Source organism: Cyprinodon tularosa, unplaced genomic scaffold, assembly GCF_016077235.1.
Source record: "Cyprinodon tularosa strain WSP-4 unplaced genomic scaffold, ASM1607723v1 ctg273, whole genome shotgun sequence".
NCBI lineage: Eukaryota > Metazoa > Chordata > Actinopteri > Cyprinodontiformes > Cyprinodontidae > Cyprinodon > Cyprinodon tularosa.
In genome coordinates this window covers 167230-182843 of record NW_024038978.1, presented here as the reverse complement: position 1 = coordinate 182843, position 15614 = coordinate 167230, and the positions used below count along the sequence as shown (strand labels likewise).

At 38.2% G+C, this 15614-nt stretch overlaps 1 protein-coding gene across 6 annotated transcripts in view; it reads left to right on the top strand.

The window, feature by feature from the left end:
• LOC119786497 (potassium voltage-gated channel subfamily KQT member 2-like) overlaps window positions 1-6346 on the top strand; it is a 49545-nt gene extending 43199 nt beyond the window's left edge. For 4 of the 6 annotated variants that reach the window (XM_038289920.1, XM_038289921.1, XM_038289919.1 and 1 more), the window contains 4 exons: window positions 1715-1846; window positions 2311-2379; window positions 3099-3192; window positions 4732-6346. In XM_038289920.1, the coding sequence (XP_038145848.1) occupies window positions 1715-1846; window positions 2311-2379; window positions 3099-3192; window positions 4732-5589 (1153 nt within the window). In that variant the 3' untranslated portion in view covers window positions 5590-6346. The remainder of the gene's footprint in view (window positions 1-1714; window positions 1847-2310; window positions 2380-3098; window positions 3193-4731) is intronic. The other 2 variants (XM_038289923.1, XM_038289922.1) reach the window with 1 other exon arrangement.
• Window positions 6347-15614: the final 9268 nt, after the last annotated feature.

The window sequence follows — 15614 nt, the reverse complement described above, 5'->3', positions numbered from 1 at the left end:
GTAAGAGCTAATCCTATAGCTAATAGGGAAATAGGACTAAACACTAAAAAACTGACCCAACTCTCATCTATAATTGGAAGCGTTCATGGAGCAGCCAAACGGATATTTTCCTCCAGGATGGTTTCACAACCAAACAGGACAAAGCCAGATGAAGCTGCTATGATGAGACAAAACAGAAAAAGCATAGATTTAGAGATTAAAGCTGCAGTCTGTAACATTGAGAAGAGAGCAGACTTCGACTGAAAATTTGAAGAAAAACAGGTTCCACCCCACTCCCCCACCCTCTCTGCTTCACTCATGCCCCACCTCCAAGCTCCACCCCTCTCACATCATCTGCGCGGCTACCGCATGCGACCAGAAGCGTCCAAGCAGCGTACGCGGCAGCTCTTCCATTGACATCTTCTTTTTTGAAGTCTTTGCCGTGTAAGCAGTTGTCGGCAGGGGCAGTAAGGGCAGTTTCTCTTTCACTGGTGGCTGCCGCTCCGCCATGACTTCCACGCGCGTCCTCCTGACTGCGGCAGCCGGGCGGCAGCGGCAGGTTCAGCGGTGAGAGGGAGGGGGCGGGATTCAGCGTGTGTGAGCTCTGATTGACACTCCATCAGACGCTCCTCTGGCTGTGATTGGTTGTTTTGTCTCGTCCCGAAATATTCTTTCCAGATTGCAATACAGGCAATAGGTGGGACCAATTGAAGCAGTTTTTTTCACAGGTTACATATCACATGTACTGCTGTCTGGGCATAGGGACAGTTTTAGCCAATATGACAAAAAAGTGATTTTTAAAAACTTACAGACTTCAGCTTTAAACTAAGAAATATTGCTTAATTGGAGAATAGAGATAGAATGAAGCAGAATGATCAAATGTGGCCCATATGTCCTCTGGCAGCTTAAGCCTAAAGCAGCATAACTATAGAGATAGCTCAGGACACCCCGAGTCACTCTAATTATAAGCTTTATCAAAAAGGAAAGTTTTAAACCTTGCCTTAAAAGTAGACAGGGTGTCTGGCTTATGGACTAAAACTGGTAGTTGGTTCCACGGGGAAAGAGCCTGATAACTAAAAGATCTGCCTCACATTCTACTTTTAGAAATTCTAGGAACCACTTGTAAACGTGCAGATTGACAGTGAAGTACTTTGTCAGGAACATAAAGACCAATCAGATCTCTGATATAGGATGAAGCCTGGTTATTTAGGGATTTATACAAGAGAAGCTGGATTTTAAATTATATTCTGGATTTAACAAGAAACCAATGAATGGAATCAAAAGAAGGAGAAATGTATCTTTTCAGTTTTCATGAGAACTCTGGCTGCAGCATTCTGGATCAGCTGGAGGCTTATCCAAACTACACTTTGTGGTTTCTCTGATAATAAAAAAATACTATAGTGCAGTTTCTCAGCATTACCCCTGAACCACAGGGAGTATCATCCTTTGATGACTACTATGATAGGTCTACTATAGCTTTAGAGCAAATAAAAATTATATCAGTTTTACACAACAAGCCAACAAAAAAGGTAATTTGTTCTATTCCTAAAAGGAAAATTAAAATGCAGGGTCCAGATATTTTACAAGCTGTGTCAGTCTGTTAGTTCTGACTGAGGGGTTTTAGCATAGCAGTGTTATGGTGAAGATGCTCTGCTGATTCCAAATGACTGCTGTGAGTGTCTGATAAATAAACAGTGTCACATGGTATGTGAAAACAAGTTGTCATCCTCCACAGTGTCATGAAGTTTCTGGTGTCCAAGAGGAGATTCAAAGAGAGTCTGAGGCCTTATGATGTCATGGACGTCATCGAACAGTATTCTGCAGGTCACCTCGATATGTTGTGTCGCATTAAGAATCTACAATCCAGGCAAGTGAAGCTAACAATTTTAGCCAGCTTATATGTTTAGTATTATGATTGAGTTGAATCATGGACTATGCAGTGGATACACACATGTTGTGACACACACACCATTGATCTGCCTCTGTCATTTGTCCAGCTACATGTGCTGTATTCAGATATGTATTATACTTTGTAGCTTATATCCACTATCACAGTACAATATTCACTCCCTCACAAGATGTATTCAGTATAACATTGTCGTGTTTCTTTGTATCAGTTCTATCAGCCTTCTCGAAGCCTCGAAGGTCTAACATGCACAAGAAAATATATTCCCTCGGTGAAGTGCACTTTTTCATCCATGCAGTCATGAGTCAGACTCCCCATGTGTCCCTGTGTGTGTCTGTGGAATATATTGAAACTCCATAGCTGATGTGATTCACACTTTGCTTCATTTTGCATTGCACTCATATCGTCTCTGTGTGCCTTGCCAGGATAGATATGATTGTGGGGCCCCCTCCCCCAACAACACCTCGCCATAAGAAGTCCACTGAAGGTCCTAGGTTAGGTTAATAGACTGCACCTTTAGACCATTTTATCAGCATTTACTCTCTGTGTACCATAGTCCAAATATTAAAGAAGATACATGCTGCTTTATCCTTTTGACTGATGGACCCCTTTTGAGCTTAGGCCTTTTGATTTGTCTTGTAAGCTACTTTGGAGGACATATAAAATTAATGAATAAAAGGCATCAATCTTTGGATTTTTTTTTTGTTAAAATATAGTATTGATTTGTATATTATCATGGAGAGAAGAAAAACTAAATGGTTAAGTAAAAAATTGTTCGCTTATGTTCATAAGTTGATCTTTTGGCCTCACTCAACAGGGGTTTGAAGTGCTAGATGCTTGTTCTCCTAGTGGAGAGACGGATAAAGAGACTCCCCCCGTAGGATGCAATGGAAATGAAGCATGATCAGCATAGCAAGGGCATGCCAAGTGATGCATTTTGGGCCCAGACTATATATGTCTTTTTGGAGGCTTTGCTCCTTCTAAGTCCAATAATGCATGCATCCACACATTTCACTACTAGCCACAACTTTCTAAAAACCATAATTTATGTAGCATTTGAAGACAAATTTCAGTTTTCATTTTATGTGTCAGATTCATCCACAATACTCATCCACATTTTTGCATTTGCCAAAGTTTTTAAGGCTAAGTTTTGGAGCTTTCTGGCTTACATTGATTGTTTTCCACATATTACTTACCCTGTTTTAAACCCTAGAGTTGACCAAATAGTTGGTAAAGGTACCAAAGCGGAAGGTGACGCTGCAGAGGATCAGAGCATGATGGGGCGGCTAGTCAAAGTGGAGAAACAGGTATGAAACTGTCTGTCTGTCGGTATAAAAGCCATATAAAGTTTATAAAAGCAATATTTCACTCTAAGCTTTCTAACATTCTGAACTGAATCTGTAAATGGGGATTGGAAATGAAAATGGCTTATCTGCAAACTTTTTAGAAACGGCACCCACCACCGGGGTCTGTGGCTCTTTGCAGCTTTCACAACCACTTTTAATAACTATAAATTCATAGATAATCTTTTTAAATACAGTTATATGATAAAACATGCAGGTTTTTGCATTTTTTCTTTTTAATGCATTCCATTGCACTGCAGAATAATACTGAGTGATAATTGAAAACCATATAAACTCTTTATTAGCATAAATTTTTCACAAATACCAACATTCCATATAAGCAATGAGGGCATCCTTTGCCTTTTATCATATTAAACCATAGAAATTGTCATCTTGAAAATTTAACTTGTCGCTTAAAACTAAGTCATTTTCATCAGGGCATGTTTTGCAGTTTCTTTAATCGATAAGTTGTAGATTCCAACAGGTTGTGTAACATTTGCTTCCCTAAATAAGGCTATTTTTTCTGGACAGAGAACAAAAAGGTCTGTTTGTATTGTAAACTTGAGAAGAGATCAGAGGTTCAACACCAATAACATCTGTCCATCCATTTTCTGACACGCTTTATCCCGAGTGGGGTTGCTGGTACCTATCTCCAGCTGTCTACAGGCGAGGGACGGGGTACACCGTGGACAGGTCGCCAGTCCATCTTAGGGCAACACAGAGAGAAACAGGACACACAACCATTCACTCACACCTAAGGAAAATTTTAGAGAAGCCACCTAACATTCATGTGTTTGGACTGTGGGAGGAAGCCTGAGTAAAAATAGAAAAAATATGTTTTGTATGAGTGAAACATTCAGAAACCTCTTTCAAAAAGGTTTTGAGAGTAACTGTGCTGTTTTCTCAGAATAAATTTTTTCAAATTTTTGTTTAATATTACACTTTACACCAAATTTAATTATAGAAAAAAAAAATCAAATACAGAAACCTCACCCCTTCCTTCACCCCTTCTAAAAGCAAGTGGAAGAGTCCAACTAGGCCTCCATTTAATTGAGGACATCCTTTGCAGCTGGGGCCTCCTTTCCTTTACTGGCCTCACTAATGACAGCCTCCCAGGAAGTGGCAACTCAAATGAGAAATATATTAATCTATAGTAAACCAAACAAGCAAGGAATGACAAAATGAGTGTACCCAAATAGTTAACCAATGCCAAAGTCCAGATTTAAGTCCAATAGAAAGTAATGGTTCAAAGTCGCTCTTAATTCAATTGACTGACCTTATGCTACTTTGTAAAAATGCAGAAAACATTTAAGTATAATACATAGTTATTTAATTTACTACAACCATTTGATAGATTATGGTCTAAAGCTGGTAGAGATAAACCTTAGAATAATGGCAGTTCTACAAGCATTGTATTTTTACCTAAAGTTATTCTTTTGGCTGTTTAAGTCTTTCCAGTCCTGATTTAAATTGTACAACATGTTTCTTTATATCTTCCTGTAGGTAGTCTGCATGGATAGGAAACTTGACTTCCTCGTCAATGTATATGTGCAGCGTATGGGCATCACTCATTCAGAAACAGAGGCTTTTTTCAACTCCAAAGAGCCATATCCAGCACCACCTTACCACAGCCCAGAGAGAACCAAGGAGGAGAGGGACGAAAAGAAGGAAGGGATGGAGGAAAAAAGAGCCAAGACGTGTTCAGCATCAGCAGACTCCTCACACTGTCATGGGTCTATGGAAAAGAAAGATGCTCTGTGTGATCAGTCCATGGCAAGGTCAGTAGCCACTCCATCTGGCAGCAACAGCCGCCTTTCTACTTCTTGGCAGCACCAGCTGCAGCATCCCCTCAGCCAGCCCGCCTGGGGCAGCAGCCTGGCCAACACCCCTTCACCAGTTGGAGCTGCTGGTGACCAGTCGCCCCCTGTCTTTCGTCTTCCGCCTCCCCCTGCTCCAGTGCATGATAGATCTTCCTCAGGCCCGTGCGGAAGCGGCAGGGAGAGCAGCTCGCGGAGCAGAAGGCGCCACAGGAGGCACAGGTGTCAGCATGATGCCACCGCCGTGGAGAGCGACACCTCGCTCTCCATCCCATCTGTTGACCACGAGGAGCTGGAGCGCTCCTTCAGTGGTTTCAGCATCTCTCAGGCCAAAGAGGACTTCCTCGGTCCTTCTTTCTTTACAGGCTCAGGAGTAGGTGGAGCAGTGGCTGAAGCTGGAGGGGTACATTCTGTCTGCACAAGGGTCCGACCATTCATAGCTGAAGGGGAGTCAGATACAGACTCTGATCTGTATGCTCCATCACCTCTGTCCTTCACTGGAGAGGCCTCATGTGGAGAGAGGGGCTGGCCAGGACTGAAGTAGGCCAGAGGACTGCTCTGCTACGGCTAACCAGGATGGTGGTAACAGATCAGTGCCAAGATGAGATCATCTGACCTCCTATCCAACCAACGTAGTGTCCACAATGATGATGAATGATGTTTTAGTCAATTCTGAGTGGATTCATATAAGAGGGTGATCATCATGAAAACGGTTATATTACTATATGTGGTAATTAAATAACCTCATAGAAATAAAAGAGGTCACGTTTTCTCACAATTCATGTTTAAAATGAAACATTTCACATGCATTGATTAAAGATAATTGCTTCATACATTTGTAGATCATGAAAGATTGGGAAAAAAGTCCCTCTACTGAGAGTTCCTATTATTAAGAGTCAGTACTAACAGAGATTTTTTGAGTTGGCAGTTGGTAGGGATGGTAAAAAAAATGTAAAACTTCATCATTGGTCCAGCTGTGTGGATAAAATAGCTGGAGATTATTCTAAAATGACTCAGAAGGTATCTTCCTGCCTCCCTGTTGCCTGTGCTTCCCTGTAACTTAAAATGAAACAGAAAAAGTTATTTGAAAGGAAATAACAAACACTGTCAAACAGACTCTCCTTTAAATTTGGACCTAATTAATTTTGGTATTATTGTCTCCTGGCACAGCTAAGGAATCCAAAACCACAACTACACTGACTTTTTTTTTCCCATCAGTTTGAAAAACATTGGAGGAATGGAGACCATTCCTAAGTTTGTTTAGGATTCAGTAGAAAAAGTAATGACTTACAATAAGTATAAAATTTTTTTTATAAAAATTTTGCTATTATTTAACATTATTTAGATTGTGATTTTAAACCACATAACACTTTTATGTAGGGAACATTTTACATCTAAAAATACTGAGAGTTTGTGTAATGCAAAGTTGTGAAAATTTTATCAGTTGGTTAGCATAATGTCTTGTAAACTTCTATACCTTTGAATGACTTGAGATACTATGATCCCAAAGCCTTTGCTTTTGTAATTGATTAGATTCCTGCAGAGTAAAAAAAAAGCTTGCTTTCAAAGCTGTTAATTAAAAAAAAGCAACAGAAAAAAAAGATCAAACTCCCTTTGACGTGATACCAATATTTCCACAAACGTAAAACTGAGAACCTCTTGCATGGCATGTTAAATGGTTGATTTTAGGACTGTGTTAGAAAGGCTATAAATCAAAACAGCAGCGAAAAGTCAGCTCAAGTACTTTGTTTTACTGCTCTGTAGAGACAGACAAAGTGGTGCATAAAACATGAAGTAAAACACAATATGCATGCATGAGTGGTTTCAAGCTAATTTTTTTAATGCTCTAGAACGGCTTTGCCTCAATTCCAATCATGCAAATGCTGCCTGAGCTTGCAAAATTTTACTAGCAAAACTCTTTCGGACAGACTTGAGCACAATTTATGTGCAAAAATAAATATAAGCAAAAGTTAGTGGCTGAATTTGACCCAGCTTGTAGGTTTTTATAGGTTTCACACAAATTATAATGATAAAGCTGTGTTGCGTAACCAGGAAAGTCTTTGTTTCCTACATGATAATGTTTATCCTGCACTGCATTGATCTTCCATGTAGATTATCTGATGCTAATTCAGTCCTGAAACAAAAGAGGAAATGCAATAAAGAATCGAACAGGGCAACTGTGAACCATCTTTGACCACCCAAAGCCTTATTTTCACACCAGAATCCATTTTATAAGTCCATGAATCAATCATTTAATTTATAATGTTTCATAAAAGAGGGGAAAGTTTATCTTCAGTTTCTGCTTACCTATGGTTTCAGAATACAGGAGAAACATTTCCAGTTAAATGTGATTTAGTTAGAATATACAGCATTTACCCATTTTTGGCAAGAACTGTTCCTGTTTTGACTAACCAACACCCAACATTTGAAAATTGAAAGTGTAACCCAGAAGTCGTGTTTCATTACTTTAATAACAACCTAGGAGGTTTGGACATCAGAGAACAAATTCACGTTCAACATATGATGATGTAACTGTACCTTCATCTTCTTCAAGAATAAAACTTTGTACATCACTGAACATTTTGAGTTTGAGTTCTGTTGTAACACTTGAATAAGAAATCCTCCTCATGAGGTAATAGGGGCAAATTTCCACTAGATAGCAGCAAAGATTTTTGTCAATCTTGTATCCTAGGAGCCTTTTTTTCCCTGAAATTATTCAAAAGTGTCACTTATGTATTTAAAAGTGCACAAATTTAAAAACTTTAACAAAATTCATGTCTAAAAGTATTAGAAAAGTATCTCCACAACTATTACAGTAAGTTCCAAACATATTTTTATCACTTCTGAGTATTTTTTTTGTACTTTTTTTTCACATTTTGCTCATTTCAATCAGATACATACATACATACATACATACATACATACATACATACATACATACATACATACATACATACATACATACATACATACATACATACATACATACATACATACATACATACATACATACTGTAAATGTATTTTAGAAATGTTTTTGAACAACACAAATGTTACAATAAGTATAAAGTAGAAGGAAAATGATGCACTTGACAAAATCCCATGCTTTGACAATCCATTATCCAAATGCATGAAGAGCTTTGCACAACTGAATACCTGCAATATGCAATGAAATGCTGCTGTTACTTTATGTTATTTAATAAAATAGCTTTCAGACTGTTATTTGTTCTTCTGTGAACACACACCCAGCTGGATGGGTGTTAGGACAATAAATGAAAAGTGTGAATCAAGCTCAACCTATGGACAAACACTTAACTTTGCACACATAAAATAAATTCACATTCAAAATATAAAAAAATTGTTAATAAAATACATTTAATTCGAGTTCAAACACATAACTAATGAAACTCTACACATAGAAGGACATTCAAATGAAAATGGTTGAAATCCATAATCAATAAAATGATGCAATAATATCACAGTTCGGCATGGTTTTGATGGTTTAGAACCGAAGTTCATTTTGAAGTGTTTTTTAATTATTTTTTTAAACAAATGTTAATTCAAAGTGTAAATCCAAGAGGTAAAACATTACTTGGTGAAATTAGGTATATATTCTTAATTGACTGTGATTGTTCCTGAGGGAATAATAAGAGGTAGGGGATCCTGTTAGCCTCTTTACCTGGTTTGGTTTAGAAAGAGAACAGAGCTAATAATAAAAATAATCAAATAATAATAATAATCAAATGTAACGATTGCTATTTAGAAACACATTAATGCTACATTGGTGTTTGAATCCTTGGGTCTGTACTGAACAGCATAGATGGGATGCTAGGCATGTCCTCTGTTGGGTCTCCTGGTTCAACAAGTCTAGATACCTCAAACTTGACAAATTAGTCATTTTGAAAAAGAAGAAATGTAACGATAGGAGGCTGGCTCTTTGGTTGATACCGAGCTGAATACTTTGAGGCATAATGCTGGGAAACTGAACTGGACACAGCACTCTACATGCCTCCAGAAACTATACTTAATCTGGAAAAGCTGTCTACTGCTGTATCAAATAAAATAAAATAATCATTGATTTTTTTTTTCTTATATAGTTGCCAAACTCACACACAGCAAAAGGTCTGTTGAACTGTCCCATCTTAGTAGTAATAATTTTGGTAGATTTTTTCTTAAATATAAAAAAGAAAACCTTAATTAAGAATAGCTTATTTGCAGGTTTACTAATGATTCCCAGAAATGACTTATACTATAATGGGAGGCTGATCTTTTCATTATCAAGCTCTCTTGTTCAACCAACTATCAGTTTTAGTCCATGAGATAGAAACCCTGTTTATTTTTAAGACTAGGCTCAACACTTTTCTTTTTGATAAAGCTTATAGTTAGATATGCTGGTGAAGATTGTTATAGTTAGAGTGGATCATGTTATCCTGGGCAAATTCTTGAGTTTTGCTGCTATAGGCTTAGACTGCTGGATTACATAGGGATAACTTTTCATCATTCTGCTTCATTTTATCTCTATTCTACCTTTGCACAGTATTTTTCAGTTCAAACCCTAACTTTTTGTTCTCGCTGCTTTCTGACATCATGGTAGCCTCATCATGTATGGTCCTGTTTGGTGATACCATCTGGGAGAGAAATATAATCTGGGCAGCAGCCATCAACAACTTTGGCTATAAATGATAAAGTTGTGCTTTTTTGTGTGTGTGTGTGTGTTTAGTCCTGTTTCTCTCCTAGACATCTTTACACAACTTTGAATAACTGTATGTGCTCTTTCATCCCTTTGACATACAGTCAGCATCAGAGCTCATCTTCAAAACTATTCTATTCCAAACCATACCCATATATGGAGCTAGTTTACTGTTACCTTTTCTAACATAGAAAGTGTTTATGGATCATTGTTTCTACTTTGTATGTCTGCTTCTTTATCCTTGAATTTCAAGTTGCCTTTAACAGAACGCAGTAGAAACTGCGTTTCTTAAAAGGGAGGTTCTTAAAAGGGAGTTTTTCCTCCCCATGGTTGCTACTGTACTTGCATGCTCAGTGTGAGGGATTGCTTTACAGTCAGCAACACATTGCAAGCGATATCTACTGTCGCTTCATGCTCATCCATAAGGAGCAAATCCTGCAAGTCAATGACTGGTTGCAATCAGTTGCTTTTCCTTCAATACAAAACATTTTACCAATCTGACTGTATGAGATTATTGAATTGTCTCAATAAAGTGTCTTTAGATGATATGTGTTGTGAAAAGGTGCTATATGAAGAAACTGTATTAAATTGAATTAAGTGCAAGGTATGGGGATCTTACCATTTTAATGGGTCATGTTTTGCTCAACAAGGGACTGGTGCCACTCACACATACAAAAGACAATGACTGGTATTGAAGCAATAATATCACTAGAATTGAAAATGGACGATGACCATTGGCATCCTTACAGAATAGTTGTAAAGTAAGCAAGTAGCTGTTATGGGAAGGCAACATCTTAGCCACATAGGGTGACAGTGGCTTCAGATGCAGGAGTTTTCATGCAAATGAAGGGCTATTGGTTCAAGCTAGAACACTGGCTTTCAGTGTCCTTATGTTTTTGGGCAAAACACTTCCCCCAGTTTGCCTACTGATGGTAGCTGGGCAGCTGTGTCTACAGTGTAGACTTAGACTTAAACAACTTTTATTTTCATTTTGTATACACAGTGTATACTGTACAAAACGAAATTTCATTTTTGTGCAGTTTAAATGACATTTCCATGTCTTAAAGTGCAGCAGTGATCAAATGTAAACAGTGTGGGAGAAAAAAACATGGTGCAAAAAAAATGCATTGATATGGAAGTTCAGAGCATTAAATATATATGGTGCAATGATGCAGTGTTTTGGTTTGGCGTTGTCAGTGGGATGCAGAGTCTGTGACATGATTTAGTCTGTGACATGATGAGTTTCTTTCAATAGTTCAGCTGTCTGGTGGTGGTGAGGAAGAAGCTGTTTCGGAATCTGCTGGACCTGAATCGGATGCTTCGAAGCCTCTTCCCAGAGGGCAGCAGGGAGAACAATCAATGGTGGGCCATTGATCATGTGATGGGCTTGGGACACGCAGCGCTTGGATGAAATGTAATTTATGGAGGGAAGAGGAGCTCCGATGATGTTCTCTGCTGTCATCACCACTCTTCTCTCCTTCAAGTCTGCGACACTGCAGCCTCCACATAGATAGCTGGTCAGAACGCTCTCTATGGTGCTTCTGTAGAAGGTCATGAGGATGGGTGGGGGCAGGTGGGCTCTCCTCATCCTGGAGTAGTTGATGAGCAGTGGAGCGTGGTTAGGCTGGTTCTTCCTGAAGTTGAAGATGATCTCATTCCTTTTCTCCACATTAAGTATCAGGTTGTTATTTCTGCACACCTCCTCTTTGCAGTCTTGGTCATTGTCGTCTCTGATGAGGCCTACCACCGTAGTGTTGTCTGCAAACTTCCTGATGTGACTGGTAGTGAACCTGGTGGTGCAGTATAGCTTGCCACCATCAGTGTGTGTGTAAATGACTGAATGTAATGTAAAGCGGTTTCGTCAAGTCTCCTGACTTAAAAAAGCACTTTATAAGTACAGGACATTTACCATTATCCCATTAAGGGTTAACATGAACAGGGTTGAAAATATCTGAGCAAGGTGGTGTACAGACTGATTTACAGCAGATATGTGAAGTGGAGCTGGATGATATCCTAGCAAACTATTGTTAATTTACAGGAGGACATCAAAAAGGTTTATAGTAAAAAATAATAGTTGAGTGCCTGAAACGAAAAGTGGAAAAAAAAATGTTGACAGACATCTCCTTCTGATGATTGTTACATTTAACCAGTTGATCTAAAAAATATTATTTTTCTCAGTTTTAATGTGTAAAAGTGAAGGAAAAGTGTTTTCATTTTAAAAGGTCTGTAAAATCATGAACAGCAATGACATTTAAACTGAAACCTACTTCAAAAGTGGTACTAATTAAGTAGTCGACTATAAGGTAGCTAACTGAGTTGACATTTGGTTTAAATGACCATTTCTGTTTCTCCAGCACTTCAACATAAAGTTATTATAGCAACTGAACATCTGCTTCTGTCAGGCTTTGTTTAAAGAGGGACTTTTATTCAGAAACATACTGAGCTTATTCAAAAAGAAATGCTGAAAATGTACAAATTGGTCTTGTGCTTGGAGAACACATAGCAAAAAAAAGGATGGACCGTGCAGGGAACAGGCAAACAAGCTAAAAAAAAATCTAACAGTGTAAACAGTTGGGCATATATACAGAGACAAGGATGGAGAAAACACAAGCAAAGCAGCAGAGCTGATCAGATGAAATGAGGCACACCCAAAGGAGGGAGACTTAGCCTGAGTGAGCAGAGCAGGAGCAGAAACTATTAAGGATAGGGGAATAAATGGCAATTAATCAAAGAAAAAAAACCAAGGCAGAACTTTTCTGACCATAAAAACCACAAGAAAAATAAATAAATGAGGCAAATGTAAGAATAATAACAGGGAATTCATGAAAAAACTACACAAATTAGGATCATGACAGATTCAGGCCTAGAAGAAGAAATACAAAATAACTTTTTTTTTTAGATATGCATGTTTAAGCAGTGTCATTACACACAATTGGACAGATGACACCTTTATAAGAGATGTGAAGGAAACTATTATACTGTAGTACATACTTTTACACAGGTGAAGACAAAAACAGCTGACACAGATTGACATGATGCATTTTGATAAAAAAAAAAAGTTAACCAGTGTAAACATGATGTTTACAAAAAAGCCATTTTATGCTCCTGTTACCACCCTTCAGTTTTTCACTTTAGAGATAAAGTAAAATGCATTAAGTGGAAGAAACAGCAGAATGTCCTTGATTCCAGTTGTGTTTGGCTAAGGCTCTCGTGGATTCCATGTGAACATGTGTTTCTGAATGGTATTGGGTAACATCAGCTATAGGTTTTTAGTGTCCACCAAGGGCAAACACAGACAGGTGACCTTCCTTCTTCTCTCTGCAACACAGACCGGGAGTCAGTGATAGACATAATATTGACCAACATATATCACAATTACAGTAATTTCTCAGTGGCTCCATTTCAGGGAAATCCTTTTGAAGATGACAAGGGGTAATATGTAATACTTTACACATGTGTGACTGCAATGGGCTTTTACCTGCCACAAAGGAATATGGCCCTTATATAAAGCTGTAAATAATGAACACAAATGCTTACACATGAAGCTACTCTGCGGAACCAAGCAGATGCAGAATTTATTAGGTGATTTATAGGTAAACACACATAAGGTAAGACATTGGTTATGAATGTAATACATTATTCTCCTGAGGTGCAGAGGTTTACATTTAATGTGACAGTAGTTATGTGAAAAAAAAATAATAATAACATTCAAACCCTGTATAAACAGTATTAAAATTCCTGTTGATATTCAGAGCATTCACCAGAACCCCAAGATGCATCAATTTTTCAGGTCAGAGGCGGCGATTTTATTGATGTATAAACAGACTGGAAAGATTAGCTTCATTTATTAGTTTAGAGTCATTTTCTGTGACTGCACCTATGTTTCTGAGTGAGGAGGGAACGATAACTGAAGAGTTGCAAAAGTTACCTATTTACATTTTTTATCATTGAAATGTTTAGTAATTTAGTTTCTTGAGCTTCATTTATGCAAATTTGCTATAACATAAAATTGTAGCACAAGTCAGATTATTAGAAAAAGACAACCTCTATTATTTCTGCATAGTAAACCATTTTAAATGTGATAATAGTATATTCTATATAAACATACATAAAACAGGTAATCATTATAACTAAGTGTGTAGTAAGTGTAGTGTACTTGTGACACATTGCACTCTGACCTGTAGAGGGAAATACTATCAAAGTAAGCTTTGGCATTTGGCATCAAGATGACTTGTAAGTCCTTTATTAAGGTTCTATAAATTAAATTTGCTTGTCTCCAACATTTAGTGGATTAAACTTCTAATCCACCAGATCTCAGCCACTTAATAAGGCAGAGTTCTTGAGAATTTGATGGTGCGGTAATAAACTTTACATTCCACAAAGTCTTGATTAACAAAATGTACCCGATTATGGTACATATCAATGTAACATCGGCGTGCATGGTAGTGCCAAAGGTCTCCAGTTTCCTCCTTAAGCTTTCCCTTTCCCACTGCAGAGGATATAATTGGTTAAGCTTTTTTTATGTGTGCAAAATTGTAGACATTGTAAACCCAGTTTTCAATGTCTTTTCAAAGATCTAAAAGTTATGACTTGTCAGCTTTCACTTTTCAACCAAATTTAGATGATGTTTGGATAAAAAACGTGTCATCTCTTCAATATGTAATTAGAAAAATATCCACATTATTTATAAAGGTAATACAATCATTCTTCAACATATTTCTGTTGGTTGCCGAGGACTGACTCTCAGCAGTCCCTCACACTGAGCTTGCATGTAGCAACAGTAAAGAGCAAAACTCCCTTTTAACAGGAAGAAACCTACAGCAATACCAGGCTCAGCGTGAGCAGCCATCTGCCGAGACTGATCAAGGAGACAGAAACAGATAAACACATAAATCAAATAGGTACTTTGGCGCTCGGGCCCTGGCAGAAGATTTTGATGCTGTTCATCAGCATTCGCTTTTATGAGTAACCTAGAAAAGGATAAGAGCAGTTTTTCCCCCAAAAAAGGTGCCAGGGTAGAGCTAGTAAACTTTACCCCCAAGCCGGGGAGTGAAGGGATAGAAATTAGAATACAGGCAGAGTTTTGCAGTTAGTCACACTGATACTGATGCTGGGTAGAGAAGAGCGGTGCTGTTGGTCGTGCTGATATAGAGGTGCAGATAAAATATATGGCTCAGTGTTTCCAGATGGAGCCAAGGTTTTTCAGCCCAAACATCTGGTAAAAACAGACACAACAAACAGCCCAATCAATATATTGTTACATTTACTGTGTGAACATGATCATGCTACAGTTTTCAAAATCAAAATCTCTCAATTGGGCGGTAAACCCAGAGTGGAGGCAGGGGAATCGAACCAGGTACTTGCAACCTTCTCAGAGCACAAGCACACTGCTCTAACCACTAGGCAAACACTCCCCCCCAAAGAAAATATCATTCATCCCGGGGTGGGCTCAAACCACCAACCTTTCAGTTAACAGCCGAACATGGTAACCAGTTGCACCACAGAGACCACTTGGGATTGGCAATGGAAACAATAAACATCTTAAGGTCTCTCATTGCGATGGCAAACGTGAAACTTTGCATACTTGAAGACCTGCGAAATGGACCTATGGTGATAACTGCAATGATAGGCTATGGCGTAGACCTACGGTAATGCACTTTGCATGATGAGCTCAGCTGGGGTTAAAGCGCATTGTGCTGAGGGCTCGAGTGAAGTGCCCGCTGTGGTGTATGTAACCAATAATTTGTTTCCATTTTTGTTAAATTCAGTTTTATTTTTTTATTTTATTTAAAGATTTATTTAAATACAAAATCATCTTCTCTTTAATCTCTTTACCACAAAAAAGCCAAATGAGATATTTCTCTTCTCACACGGTTGTA